The 15,460-nt window shown below is 37.1% G+C and overlaps 1 protein-coding gene across 3 annotated transcripts in view; it reads left to right on the forward strand.

Moving 5' to 3' along the window:
• HECTD2 (HECT domain E3 ubiquitin protein ligase 2) overlaps positions 1-15,460 on the forward strand; it is a 78,522-nt gene that overhangs the window by 26,738 nt on the left and 36,324 nt on the right. For all 3 annotated transcript variants that reach the window (XR_006299801.1, XM_043596964.1, XM_043596965.1), the window contains exons 3-6: positions 9,271-9,409; positions 10,087-10,189; positions 10,841-10,930; positions 12,982-13,046. Coding sequence is in view for 2 of the 3 variants with exons in the window: in XM_043596964.1 (XP_043452899.1) it covers positions 9,271-9,409; positions 10,087-10,189; positions 10,841-10,930; positions 12,982-13,046 (397 nt within the window). In the remaining variant the exon portion in view is untranslated. The remainder of the gene's footprint in view (positions 1-9,270; positions 9,410-10,086; positions 10,190-10,840; positions 10,931-12,981; positions 13,047-15,460) is intronic.

Consider the following 15,460-nt stretch of genomic DNA (forward strand, 5'->3'; position numbering starts at 1 on the left):
CGACCTCTACACAGGTGAGCAGGTGAAGCACCACAGAGTTTGCACGGTTTCTCCAACAGCGGCTTCAGAGGCCGACCGAGCCACAAGCTGTTAGGAGAAATCCAGCGCAGGACTTGCCATCTGGGAGAGAGAAAAGGATCTGAAATAGCTGCTTTCGGAATCTTACCCTAGAAGTATCTCCAAAGCCTCAGATGACCCCGTTTCCAGGTTTCTGGGGAGAATGAACTGATTTTGGACTAAGTCTCCAAAATCTTTCCCTAGGTCAGAGTGCGTACCTTGGACTTGACTTTTCCTAACTCTACCTAGGGGAGAAGTACATCTATCGTGAACTCAGAGTGCCTTGCTGCATTTATTTGTTTATTCATCTGTCTCTTTACTAGTCTGTAGGCTCCTTAAGCCTCTATTTTGGAGAGGGAAAGGGCTATCTATCCTTTCTATTTTTTATACTGAAGGTAATTTTTTGAATAGGTAGCAAGCACATTTGTGTGTTTCAAAAATCAGTACTATAAAAAGTAAGTTACGTTTTGGACGTCTCAGTTTTACATTCTTCCCTGCTGTCTGTTGTATTCTTTCCTGTGCTTCTTTATGGAAATGAAATCAAATACAAATACACGTTTTCACTTCCTACCTTTTCTTAAAGAAAAAGTAACTGCATGTGCATTGTCTTGCACCTTATTTTTTTTTAGTTCGTGTATCCTGTGTGTTTTTCTGTATCAGTACATAAAGAGCACCCTTATTCTTTTTTATAGTTTTCTTCCCCTGTATTGGACATACTATAGCTTATTTAATAAGATGATAGTAAAAGAAATTTAATGAGTTGTGTCCATTCTTTTAGTGTAAACAATGTCACACTGAATGAATTTGTACGTGTCTTTTTGTTCATATGCCAGTGTTTCTAGGATATTCCTAGAAGTGGGATTGTTGGGTCTGAGAGCAAATGCATCTACAATCTCCTTGAGTTTTTAATACATCTGTGCATCAGGATCCAGCCTCCACGGTACATGGTGTCTTTACTCAGTGCAGAAATACATGGGAGACTGTTTTTTTCTGGGTTTCTGGTCAGTTTTCCCTGTTGGAATGTCAGACTCATCCCTATAATAAATTTTCAAAGATATGTCCAGTAGCACATCAAAAGGACTTTTTAATATTTTTATAAGTAGACCCACAAGAGAACATTTCGCCTATGCTTTTGTTGCAGTTTTACAAACATAAACATCATTGAACTTAGTAAAAAGTACATCTCCAAAAACTAATGAATATATTGCAGTATATTTGGTTCTGGTGGCTAAAGTCCTATGAGTCAGAGGATTTTTTCCCCCTCTCTCTTCCTTTCTCTCTCCCACCTTCCATTTTATTTTTTGCCAAATGTTCAGAAAAGTCACCCTATAGACAATGATGTAAACACCACCTGTTATGACTAATCCACTCTGGTCTCTTTCTGTTTCAGTTGCCTGCCACTACTGAAGTAATCAAAAGCAATAAAAGTACTGCATTGAGAGAGGGATCCTTCAAATTGTAGCTCATTTATCACTGCCTGGTATCCACACATTGTAAATTATGATATTAAATAAGAATTGAATTTTTGAGTTAACTACTACCAGTAATTGTCATTGCGACCTTAGACATTACACATAGCGCTCATGAGCCTTCTTTTACTCATTTATAGAGTGAGGAAATGGGGCGTTATGTGTTGAAAATATCTTCTACCTCAAAGTTTTATGATTTAAAGGGTTAATTTTCTAACATACTGATTTTGTTCGATCCTTGCTGAGTTTTGTTTGACATTTCACAGTTTACCAGCCCCTCCTTCCATGCACTTTAGGCTTTAGTTTTGCTACTTGTTTTCCTACATGGTAGAAGGTTTGGCATTATTGGACAGTGGAAAAAACATGGATGTTATGACTTGTCAGGGTGTGTTTGAATCCTGGCTCTGTAACTTACCAGCTGTATGATCCTGGAAAAGTTATTTAACCTCTCTGTGCTTGTTTTTCCATCTATAAAATAGCGTAATAAAGAAACCACCTCATAAGTTTGTAAGGATTAATGAAAAAAAGCATTTAAAAGCATTCAGTTATGGGGCGCCTAGGTGGCTCAGTCGGTCAAGTGTCCAGTTTTGGCACAGGTCATGATCTCGCAGTTCATGGGTTTGAGCCCCACATCAGGCTCTGTGCTGACAGCTCAGAGCTTGGAGCCTGCTTCGAATTCTGTGTCTCCCTCTCTCTCTGCCCTTCCCCCGCTCACGCTCTGTCTCCGTCTCTCAAAAATGAATAAATGTTAAAAAAATTTTTTTAAAGCATTCACTTCTGTGCCTTATGAAATTCAGTAAGTGTGAGTGATAATACGACAAGCAGTTACATTGGAGGGAAGGGATAACAATGGGCAGGAGTTTCCATTACTTATTTCATGAGTAACTGCACAAATTTTTTAAAATTTGAAACATCACACATATAGAAAAATGTCATCAACATTTGTGTATGGTTTTGATAATAATAAAAGGAAAGCATGTGAACTTAGCACTCAAATCAAGAAAAAGAACATTACAGGCCCCTTAAAAGCCCCATTGAGCCCACCCCAGTTGCATTGCCCTGCCTTTCTGTCCAGAGGTAACTACTATTCCCTTGATTTTTTAAATTTTTATTTATTTTTCTTAGTGTTTATTTTTATTTTTGAGAGAGAGAGACAGAGAGAGAGAGAGAGACAGCATGAGTAGAAGAGGGACATTGAGAGAAAGAGAGACAGAATCTGAAGCAAGGTCCAGGCTCTGAGCTGTCAGCACAGAGCCTGACGTGGGGCTCGAACTCACAAACCCAGGCACCCTCCCTTGATTTAAAAAAAAATAGTTTTGTTTTTATACATTCCTGTAAACAATATACTGCCTAAATTATATAATTATACAGACACACACACACACACACTGCTTAGTTCTGAAAAACTGAATAGCGAGCATAAACCTCGGATGTTTAAGGGACAATATTGCCACTATTAGGTGAAGATTCCCAGGAGACGATAGTCTGAACAGAGTCTCTGAATCAAATCTGGCTCCAACTTCCCCAAGAATTTATGAGTCCTTTCTGGGGAAGTCAGTGGGCTTCCAGGTCATGAGTGAGCCCTGGGAAACAAAAGAACCATTGGCATATCTGACAGAGCTGTGATTTGGACTATGTAGTAAATGTCTGGCAGAAATATGGTCTCTCCAGCTGTCAGCAGTTCCCCAGGTTAAAGCAGTGAGGTGAACTGAGTGCCCTCAGCTGATTCAGATACCACAGCAAGAAATTTCATCTGGACCTAAGTACCTTTCTCTTTGGCTTCCTTCTTTTTCTGCTCATTTTCCTTCACGGGTTTCAGGAAGCTGTCTTGGCTCTTTGAGTGCTTAATATGCTCAATACTTAGATTCATTCTCTTGGCAAGAATCTTGCCTTTAGCTTGTTTGTTTACGACAGTGCCAACAGCAAGATGGGTTAACACTGTAGACTTCCAGTTTTGCCCTGGTAACATTTGTGGGGCATTCCTTTTTGAGTAATGTCCATTCCCTTGATGTCAACAACATCACCTTTCTTGTAGATTCACATGTATGTGGCCAAAGGAACAACTCCATGTTTTCTAAAAGACCTAGAGAACATATGGCAGGTGCCTCTCCCCGTTCCCTTTGAGTTGGTCATTTTAGCGAATCACTAGAAGATGGCGGTTCCAGCTGAAAGGCTGGTGATAGGCTTTTAAATTTTTCCCCTCCCTGCATGATTTCTGACTCTTCCAGGTTGCTTTTGTTTATTTGTTTTGGTTTCTACAATATTGGAATCCCTCGAAGGCTTGTTCACTCCTATGCTGGTGACTGATGCTGGCTGTAGTCTTGGACTTTAAATAGGTTCTAGATGGAACACCTGCACCTGGCCTTTTCGTGGACTGCTTGGCTTCCTCACGGCATGGTGACTGGACCCCAGGGTCAAGCACCCCAAAAAGAGACAACCAAGCAGAAGTTTTATTACCTTTCGTAACCTAGTCATACAGCATCACTCTGTCACAGTTTTTCATTAGCAAGGATTAACTAAAGCTGGCCCGTACTCCAAGGGAGAAGAGTTAGACTCCATCTTTTCATGGGGGAAATATAAAAGGATTTATAGATGTATTTTATTTTTTTTTTTAATTTAAATTCAAGTTAGTTAACATACATTGTAGTCTTGGCTTCGGGAATAGAACCTGGTGATTCATCTTTTATGGGTAACACCCAGTGCTCATCCCCAAAAGTGCCCTCCTTAATGCCCATCACCCATTTAACCCATCCTCCCACGCACCTCCCCTTCAGCAACCCTCAGCTTGTTCGCCATATTTAAGACTCTCTTATGCTTTGTCTCCCTTTCTGTTTTTCTCTTATTTTTCCTTCCCTTCCCCTATGTTCATCCATGTATTTTAAAATGACCACACTATGTGAATGTAAAATCCTCAAAGAGGAGCCAGGTCTTTTGACTCTTGTTTTAGAACTTTTTCTTATATCCTGTTGTAGGACAGGAAATCATAACTAAAATCAGGTGTTTAGAAGACATATGCATGTTACGTTTCCATGCTGCTTCAGTTTCTGTCATAATGTCATCGTATAGTTCACTCTATTAATAGAGAATTTTTTTCAATTTTTTTGATTGGTTTGTAAGTTCTATCCCTTTTGTTCTTAAGTAGTTGTAGAGATGGACATTAGAAATTATTAAACTAGTGGTTTTCAAACTTATTTTTATTTTTTATTTTCATAGAAAACACTTTTTTGAAAACCAAAATTTTTCTTGGGGCATCATTATATTAAAAGCAGAGAAAAGCTAAGCTGCTCTGAGCAAACATATCCACCAGCACCAGTCCCATGAGGTGGTCCTTGAAGTTCTTTGGAACCTTGGGAATAACTAACTTAGGTTATCTCTTTCATATTATCATTATTATTTCTTAGGTTTATTTATTTTTGAAAGAGAGAGAGACAGACAGACAGTGTGAGCAGGAAAGGAGCAAAGAGAGAAGGAGACACAGAATCTGAAGCAGGCTCCAGGCTCTGAGATGTCAGCACAGAGCCCGACATGAGTCTTGAACCCACAGACTGCGAGATCACGACCTGAGCCGAAGTTGGATGCTCAACTGACTGAGTAACCCAGGCGCCCCCCCCCCATCTCTTTCATATTATAATGTCAAAAGTGTGGTCTAAGGAGTTTCAGTGACATGTCTAAGATTATAGGAGTAAGTGAGCCAACAATGGGACCAAGTCCTTACTTTTTTATTATTACTTGAGTGTAAATTATTTGGGATGACACTTAGAGGATGGCATTTTGCAACACTGTGTCACGAGCAGCAAACCTTTTAAACTAGTGTTTCCTTTCCATCAGTAGAGGGATAAGGAACAGGCCCAGGTTCTCCTCCTGAACGCCCAGCCTCCACAGAGACTCGTGTTTACCTCTGATGCTGCCATTGCCATCTGTGCTGGATGGCCAGGAACAATCTTCAGTGTCCTAAATCATGTGGCCAATTTAAAATGTCAGTCTTAATTTTGGTGGCTCCACTTGTGGAAAACCACATATTACTAGTTTCCAACCAGAGTCAGCTTATGATCGCTTCTTGAAAACAGTGAGTGAGCTGGCAAAATTTGGCTGATAATCTCACACCCTTATACATAGTTGTATTATGATCTTCATTCCCCCCCCCCCCAATATACTTCCAGCCCCCACCAGAACCCTTAATCTTTTTGCACTGGCTTCAAGTGTTTCACTTAATGTTTCTAAGCAACCAACTAAAATTGGCAGCACTATATTAAAAGCTAGGGAAGACGATTACTGCTTATCAATTTAGCACAAATTGTACCCAAGTATTGGCTGAATGAAACCAAAATGACAGGTTTTCACTGATAAACATATTTTGGCTTTTTTCAGCGTATTACAGTATTCTATATTGCAGAAAAGCCTGCATGTGATGGAACAAAGAATTGTTCTATTTATAATATCAGTTTGAGATTTAATTAATCTCTCATCACCACATTTATTGATTTTCTCTCTTGAATTAGACTTTAATAACCATCTGTGAGAACAGACTGAAAGCCTGTCTCTGGAAACAATGCCTTGGTATTTAGGGACATGAGAGCAGCTGTGAGCTGTTGTTCTTCCTTTCTTAATAGTTGAAAGTCACATCCTGTAGTTTGGCTTTCATTCACTAATGTGAGCAAATGATCTGCCTTTCTTTCTGACTCAAGTTCCATTTACATAGTACGTTAACATTCTGTGTTACTCTTCTGTCCAAGTTACCTTCTGACCTAAAAATAAATCCCATCTGGGCCTCTGGATCTAATCTCACCCTATAATCCTCTCGGTCTCAGCATTACTATTTCTCTTATGTAAGAATCTTCCCACTCTCGGGCTTTGCCAAAACCCAGCTCTCTTACTAACTAGACTTTTTCACTCTTCTTCCACCTCAGCATGGTATTAATAAAAATGAGTGGGTATAAAAATGTATATATACGCTTTGTGAGTGAATAAGTTAATTTATATTTGAATGAGTCTGTGTGTATCTAATAGTGGGTGTTTATAGCCCAGGTTGGGAAAGGTGTGTGGGAAGGGATAGGAAAGGGTGAGCCTGGTGAAGAGGAAGAGAAACTGTAGAGGAGCCTCAAGACAACAGTAACAAGACCGGTGTTGGAGAGAGGAGACTATCATCTGTTTCTTTGCTGCTGAGATGCCTATTTCTTTCTTATGGTTATAGGTTTCCAAACACAACAAGATATCATTTGTAGAGATACCTAATTTTACTTGCTAATAAATTGAACCTCAGTCCAATATATGCCTAAAATAAAAATTGCTAGAAATTGGGTATTTCCATATTGAATAAAGTGTATAAAAATCAGTTCTGGAACTGAATGAAAGAAATTTAATCGTCTCTCTTGTACTGTCAGCATCACTGGTCTTTCCTAGTACCCACTGAACAATGTTTCTCTGTGTGATCCTCGGACCGGCGGCATCAGCATCATCTGGTAACATGTTAGAAATACAGATTCTTGGGCCCCACCCCAGACCTACTCAATCGCAAACCTTGGGGAAGGAGCTAGTAACCTGTGTTTTAACAAGCTCTCCAGGTGATTCTGATACACAATAAAGTTTGAAAATCATTGCTGTTAATTATAAGAAATTGGCATGTCTGAAGTATCCTCTAATATGAAAGATATTTTACTTTAAAATACACCCTGACACTAATGAAATTTATCCTAGTTTATTGAAGTTAGTCATAGATGCAAGGACAGATACTAGACTGGGGGAGTGGATAAGGAAGGAAAGACCTTATAGCTATGTTACTACTGTGATGATTGATACAGCTATGTTTGCTTAGTTGAAGATATATCCTGATTACATAAGAGTAGAATTAAATTCTATATGTGTACATTTCATTATTGTAGAATTTAGGATATGAAAAATATTCATTTACTCTATTGGTTTGGAAGTATTAATAATTCATAAAGTAAAATAACCAAAATAAAATGCTTAGTAGATGGGCTCGAAAGCAGAATGGAGGAGACAGGAATAAATTAGCTGGAACATAGAACAATGGAAGTTACCCCCTCTGAGCAATAGGCAGAAAATAGACTAGAAGGAACACATGAATTATCTCAGAGACCTGTGGGACTGTAACAAAAGAGGTTACTTTCTTGTCATGGATGTCTTAGAAGGACAGGAGAAAGAGGGTAGGCTGAAAAAGTACTTGGAAATGACTGAAAGCTTCCTATATTTGGGAAGAGACATAAACAGGTTCAAGAAACTGAACCACATACAGGATAAACCCAAAGAAATCTACGTCAAGACCTTCGATAATCACATCTCTGAAAACTAAAGGCCTCTGAAAAGCAGCCAAACACAGCACCTTACCTATAGGGTAAGATCACTATAAACAGAAAACAGTGAAGGGAGGTAAAAGGTACCATTTCTATACTTCACTCCAACTGGTAAAATGGTAACACCAGTAGACTATGATAAGTTGTATGTATATAATATCTAGAGCAACCTTTCAGAAACACTACAGATGAATCAAAATGGAATTCTAAAAAATGTTCAAAATAACCCACAAGAAGGTAGGAAAAAAATAAAACAAATAGAAAACAAAAAAATAAAACAACAGACTCAAGCCCTGATGGATCAATAATTACATTGATTGTAAATGGTCTAAAATACATCAGAAAAAAGAGATTGGCAGAGTAGATTAAAAATCTGACCTGGCTGTATGTCATCTGTAAGAAATTCAATTCAAATATAACAATACAGGCAGGATAAACGTAAAAGGATGGGAAAAGATACACAGTAGTGGCTGTATTAATAGCAGATAATCTAAGTAGACCTAGAACCAAGAAAATCCTGGAGAGAGAGAGAAATATTATATAATGATAAAATCAGAATTATAAGGAAAGAATTAGAAATATATATTTTTTTTAATTTTAGAAATAAACCAGAGGGAACACAAAAGCAAACATACCTACCAGATAATGCCCTAAGAGAGCTAGAAGATGAAAAGGAGGGAATGTTTAAAATTTAAAAAGAAATGAAGAAATCGATAAAAAATTTGACAGAAATTAAATTGAAACAGGCAGAGGCTCACATCTGGGTAATTGGAGAAAGGAGGGGCTTGGTAAGACTCTGTCACTCAACTGATTCATGATTTCAAAGCTATTTGTCTTCTAATAATTCATTAAGCCATGCATTCCTTTTGTGAGATTCTTCTGTATTTGTTTTGTTTTGCAATTAAAAGATTATGAAATGCAACAAAAAAAGCAAACAGTGAGCTGGCAAATATTTGCAAAAAGAAAAAGGAAAATATGGAAAAGTGTCATGCAAATAGGTTTTTTTTAAAAAAAAAAACTAAAACTACAGTCAATAATTACAGAGGATGTAAATAAATGGTTTGCATATATTCAAGAAGGTAATAAACATTAAAAACATTGAGTCTCACTGAAATACTCCCCGAAACACAACTTTCTGGAAAGGAGCAAGGAAAGAAACTTTAAATTTAGTAGATTATATCTGCAGATAACTTTTAATTAAGATACGGCCTAATATTTGTTGTGAGTGAAGTTGGGGTTAGAGGGGACTGGTGGCAATAGAGCCTACAGTAGGCGCCCTTTAACTGTGGTGGGTTTTCTGTTATGTGATCCCAAGGCAAATGTATTACTAAATAATTCATTTGTTTTCTGTTCACGTTGAGGTAGCCTGGCATTTTATAATTTGGAAAAGTTTTACCATTAATTACATTGAATGCTTTTTTTATACTTCACAGTGAGAGACCTACCACCAATTTGCCTTGATGTTAGACAAAAACAGCGTATCTCTACAGAAGCATCATCATCCGAAATGAAGGCCCCAGTTCTTCCAGAACCTGTTCTTCCTAACCAGCCCAAGACCATGAAAGACTTTCAGTAAGTTTCAGCTCACTGTTATATGTAGACATATGGATATCTGCGTGCTAGTACTTTCCATATTTTAATATTTTTATGTGAGAAATTGGACTCGTGGCTGTTTGTAAGGCATTGGTCAAGAGGGAAGACACAAAAGTTGAAGGTGAAAACAAATGTATAAATAACAGGGAAGGGGTGGACAATGTGGCAGCAACACTAAATAACAGAATATGAGTTAAAATAGACAAAAAGGAGATGAAGGTGGTGATAAAATAATGAAATGTTGCCTTTTTAAAAAACTAGTATTTCATCTACTATGTAACACGTAAACTCTAAAACCTATGTCACTACTGAAGAAAGTCCAAATGGATACCTGAAGGGCTGAGTGATAATGGGAAAGTAGAGAGAGAATGTAAACAAATCTTTCAAGAAGCTTAGCTGTGAAGTGGAGGAAAGGAAGTGTTAATTGTAAGGAGCATGTCAAGAATGACCTTTTTCAAAAGCATGTAGATGGGAAAGCTGAATTGATATCATGAGCTAATTAAGAATTATAGATTCATAAACTATATTTACATTAACTGGAACATACTGAACGGCTTCAGTATTTCAAGTTACATGCTTGGTGACATTTGTAAAGAAGAAATGCTGTTTTATCCGGGTAGTATTTCTGTCATAGTTGATGTATGTTTTCATTTTAGGGAAGATACAGAAAAAGCTAAGTCGTCAGGAGATTGGAAAGCAGTACATGATTTTTATCTGACAACATTTGATTCTTTCCCAGAACTAAATGCTGCATTTAAGGTAATTACACATAAAACACATTTTTCAATTTTAGTTTTCTTTTTTTTTTTTCTTTTATTACTTTTTTAATGTTTTTATTTATTTTCGAGAGACAGAGAAACAGAGCATGAGTAGGGGAGGGGCAGAGAGAGAGGGAGAGACAGAATGCAAAGCAGGCTCCAGGCTCCGAGCTGTCAGCACAGAGCCTGATGTGGGGCTTGAACTCACGAACTGTAAGATCATGACTTGAGCCCTTCAAATGCTTAACTAACTGAGCCACCCAGGTGCCCCTAGTTTTCAATTTTCCAAAGAAGATACGATAATTCAGCTCTTTCCCTACCCAATATTGACTTAAGCAGCCGTTTAAACAAACATTTATAGGTAATAATTTCTGAAATTATGCATATCACAAATAAATATTACTTAACTGATATCTTAAAGGTTGTTTGTATTTGTACTAATGGTGATGTTTCACGCCACCCTTTCAGTTTTAAAAAGGAAAGTGACTAAAGTAATTCTCATACATTCATTTTTATTTTTAGCAACTTGGCCCTGAAAGTTCTTTTTCAACATCCTACCAAGAAATTATGAAGTAATGGTTAGGGCTCAGATATTACTAAGAACAGTCCTTAAATGTTATATATACACTAAACTTATTAATTGAATTTGCAGAAAGATGCCACCACCTCATTTAATACCATTGAAGACTCTGGGATTAATGCTAAGTTTGTGAATGCTGTATATGATGCCTTACTTAATACTGTAAGTATTGTTTGTGAACAGATGCAAATAGCATAACTCTCTATCTCTTCTGTATTTCAAAAGCAGCCACAGAAATATTGTAATAATCACTTTGTAACATAATTATATTAGAAATTCTGATATAATTTTATAGTAAATTTAGTTGGAATTCTCAGAAAATTAGATTTTTTTAATTAAAGGAGAATTAAGCAGAAAATACTTCTGTGTCCAGTTCATCTAAGGCTTGCTGAAATAAAATCACGCTTCACTTAGTCAGCAAAAGAAGATAAATTATTTGATTGTACTGGCATTGCATTGAATTTATAGTGGTTCTCAAACTTTACTATGTATGGCAATCACAGGAAGGGCTTTTTAGAATACAAAGTTTCAGATTCAGTAGGTCTGGGTAGAGCCCAAGCATTTGTGTTTCTAACAAATTCCCAGGATATATTGATGCTCCTGATCCAGGGACCACATTTTGAGAACCACAGTACAATAGATGAATTTGTGAAGAATTGACATTTTTTTAATCCGTAAGCATGGTATATCCCTCCAATTACTTGGATCTTCTTTGGTTTTTCTTGATGATTTCTTGTAGTTTTCTGGATAAAGGTCTTACCTGTGTATTGTTACATTTATTTCTAGTACTTGATTTTTTTCTGATGCTATTGTAATTTGCTATTCATATTCTAATTACTAGTATATAGAAATACTTTCATATATTTATCTTTATTTACTTACCATGCCAAATTCACTCACTAATTCTAATAGTGCATCAGTAGATTTATTTGGATTTCTGTATGGACAGTCCTGTCATTTGTGAAAAAGGAGACTTTGACCTCTTTAGTCCTTTTATCTTGCACTGGCTAGGACCTCTTGTACACTTTCAAATAAAAGAAGTAATAGATACCTGAGTACTTTACTGTTTAGTATATATAAAAAGGTACATAATAATATTTGTCATGAGAGAAATGTAAATAACATTACATATTTGTTCAAAATGAGTAAAAAGTTTTTTAAGCACCTTACCATGAATTGACAATATTGTGGAGCAGATGGAACTTTCATACCTTGATGAGGGACGGATAAACTAGTACCACCACTTTGGAAAATTGCTTGGCATTATTCACTAACTCTTAAGCATATACATATATACTGTGACCCAAAAAGTTCCACTCCTAGGACATTTGTCTGACCTTTTTTGACTTGGAATATTGCCAATGTTTTATAGACACTAAAAAATTAAATCTACAACACAAGGGGAAAACTCTCTAAAATGGAAATACGATTTTTTTTAGTATTTGAATTATTAAACTATATAGGAATTTTTTTTATGCCTTTTCCAAATCCAGCAATGAAAAAAAGTCTTTCTGTTAATGTTTTATTTTTTTGAGAGAGAGAGAGAGAGAGAGAGAGAGAGAGCGAGAGCATGAGCAGGGGAGGGGCAGAGAGAGAGGGAGACACAGAATCTGAAGCAGGCTCCAGGCTCTGAGCTGTCAGCACAGAGCCCGATCGGGGGCTCCCACTCACAAACCATGAGATCATGACCTGAGCCAAAGTTGGACACTCAACCAACTGAGCCACCCAGGCGCCCCTGAAAAAAAGTCTTATTTTTTTATTGAACATAATTTCATTGCACTTAATAGGATTGTGGGTTTAACTGCTAATTATAACTTGGTTCTGGTGGTATTCATATATTTAAATATATGCAGCCATTTTATACTGTTAAACATGCTACTCTTGGACTTGTGCTCGTGATTTTATCCTGTTAATCCAGGGAGAGTGAAATTGTTGTTCAGTCATACAATACTGATGTTGGTCATCAAAGGGCCACCGTATGTGTTTGTGCAGTTGGTGGTGCATGACCTATCCCGGGGAGCATTCTCATTGTAATCTTATGTCATTGGTGCTCTAGCCCTCTCAGATGTGAAAGTGATATCACCATAAGTGGCAGTTCTGGGTCCTCAAGTCAGATTTTAACTATTGAAACAGATCTGTCACTATAATTAACATATATAAAAGTCACCTAAGTAGTTAATCCTAATTATTTTATGATTTTCTTTTGCCTACAGCCTCAAGACATTCAGAAGACGGTATTAAAGGGAATCATTAACAGCCTATTACGAGAATGGAAAGGGTAATTGTAACTAACATTTAGCTAATTGATACAGATAATTTCTACATCCCATACGTCTTTAATATATATGTATGTACTTTACTCTCAGAAAAAAATTTTAGTTGGTATAAAAACATAGATCAGAAAGAAATTATAAACTGTTTATGACAAAGCTTTCTAACTTGAGATTTGTGACTTCTCAGGAAGGTCCATAGGTGAGCTTCAGAGGATCTGTGAGTCCTTTGAAATTGCATATAGGGGCACCTGGGTGGCTCAGTCAGTTGTGCATCCAACTTCAGCCCAGGTCATGATCTTGCGGTTCGTGAGTTCGAGCCCCGCTTTGGGCTCTGTGATGACAGCTCAAGAGCCTGGAGCCTGCTTCAGATTCTGTGTCTCCCTCTCTGCCCCTTGCCCACTTGCACTCTATCTCTCTCTCAAAAATAAATAAACATTAAAAAAATTACATATAAAATTTGTTATGTACAGATATGTGTGTGGAACAAAAATGGGATGGGTAGTTACATTGTAATCTAGAATTAAATAACGTGGACATTAAATTTAGCTTTGGACTTCTTGGTAACTAGAGCAAAATTTTTCTTCTTTCTAATATAAGGAAATATAAGTTTGGCTACTGAAGTATTTTTTTCTTAGAACTAAATCTTGAATCGTTATATAAAGAATGATGGGCCATGTGATTGATAATGTTGAAACTGTGGATATGCATAACACAACAATATACTTTGAAAAGTCCATATTATTTAAAATGATATTATTTAAGTAGGATATAATGTAAATAATAGCTTCTTTTGAAGCCAAAGAAATACCATTAAATTATAATCCGAATGTTTATATTAAGCCCCATTTAAAAATATCAAAATTATTACATGTTAAATGTGCTCCATATTTTTAAGTAACATTGCTCTGATTTTCAAAGAAATTCATGGTTATTACAGAAAATTTAGAGAAAGCACTACGAGTATTATTTAAAAGCATAAAAATGTTGAGGCGCCTGGATGGCTCGTCGGGTAAGCGTCAGATTTTGGATCAGGGCATGATCTCACAGTTCGTGTGTTCGAGCCCCACATTGGGCTCTGTGCTGACAGCTCAGAGTCTGGAGCCTGCTTTGAATTCTGTGTCTCCCTCTCTCTCTGCCCCTCCCCCACTCACACTCTGTTTCTACGCTGTCAAAAAATAAAAAAAAATAAAATGCTTAAAACATTTTTTTTAAAGTATAACATGTTAACATTTTGCCATCTTTTTTCCTAGTCACCTTTTTTTTAAACAATTGACATCACACTGTGTAGTTTCATGTGATTTTTAACTTAACAGTATTTTTCCTAATTTATCATTCCAGTAATAAGTTTGCATTTCCTTGAATTGTATGGTTGTGGTCAAACACGTAGTGCTTTACTGAAAATGGAGAGATTTAGCACATGCGGAGCATTCCGGAGAGATGAGGAAGCCCAGGGGCCTGACCCTGCCCGGCCTCAGTCCGCGCTCAGCATACTCAGTGCTTTCTAGCCTAGCACATGCCCTGCTGAAGCATGCCTGAGACACATTAAATGATAATTCCATTGATCTATCTAAGGAGCGTGTGGTCTTTACCCAAAAATCTTGTTTTATTTTGGATTTATTAGAATAACAACAAGGTCTAAAGCTCGCTGACTATTATGGGCTAGGCACCTTTCTAACAATCATCCATGTGTTTCTCATTGAATCTTCACTACAAGCCTGTGAAGTGGGTAATACGATTATTTTCATTTCACAGTAGAGGAAACTAATTTACAGAAAAGTTACATACATGGCCCAAGTTAACACAGTAAGTGCTGGAGTCAGGACTAGAACCCAAGCAGTCTGGCCTAGAGCTGTGATCTCCCACCACAACTTGAGCGCGCACAACTGTGTACTGCGTTGGATTACTAGTCCCCAGGACAGGAAATTGGAAATTGGCATGGTATTGCTATAAAATGGAAAAAATAGTGTTCGCCTGTCACCAGGAATTTTAATATTTATGAATTGCCTTGAGCATTTAAAAAAATTTTTTTTAACATTTATTTATTTTTTGAGAGACGCAGAGTGTGAGCAGGAGACAGGCAGAAAGAAAGGGAGTCACAGAGTCCAAAGCAGGCTCTAGGCTCTGAGCTGTCAGCACAGATCCTGATGTGGGGCTCAAACTCATGAACCACGAGACCGTGACCTGAGCTGAAGTCGGATACTTAACCGACTGAGCCACCCAGGCGCCCCTAAAATACTTCCAAATATAATTTCTAAAACATAACAATAGTCCCATTCAGAAAATAGTATGACAATTATTTAGAATATTACAGACAGAAATAGTTTAGATTTGTTTTAAGCGTAAACAGTTTAAATCCTCATTCAGTCAAGATAGTTCTTCTACAAAGAAATGTTATTGACTAAACATTTTTATAAAAATA

The sequence above is a fragment of the Prionailurus bengalensis genome, chromosome D2 (genome assembly GCF_016509475.1).
Source record: "Prionailurus bengalensis isolate Pbe53 chromosome D2, Fcat_Pben_1.1_paternal_pri, whole genome shotgun sequence".
NCBI lineage: Eukaryota > Metazoa > Chordata > Mammalia > Carnivora > Felidae > Prionailurus > Prionailurus bengalensis.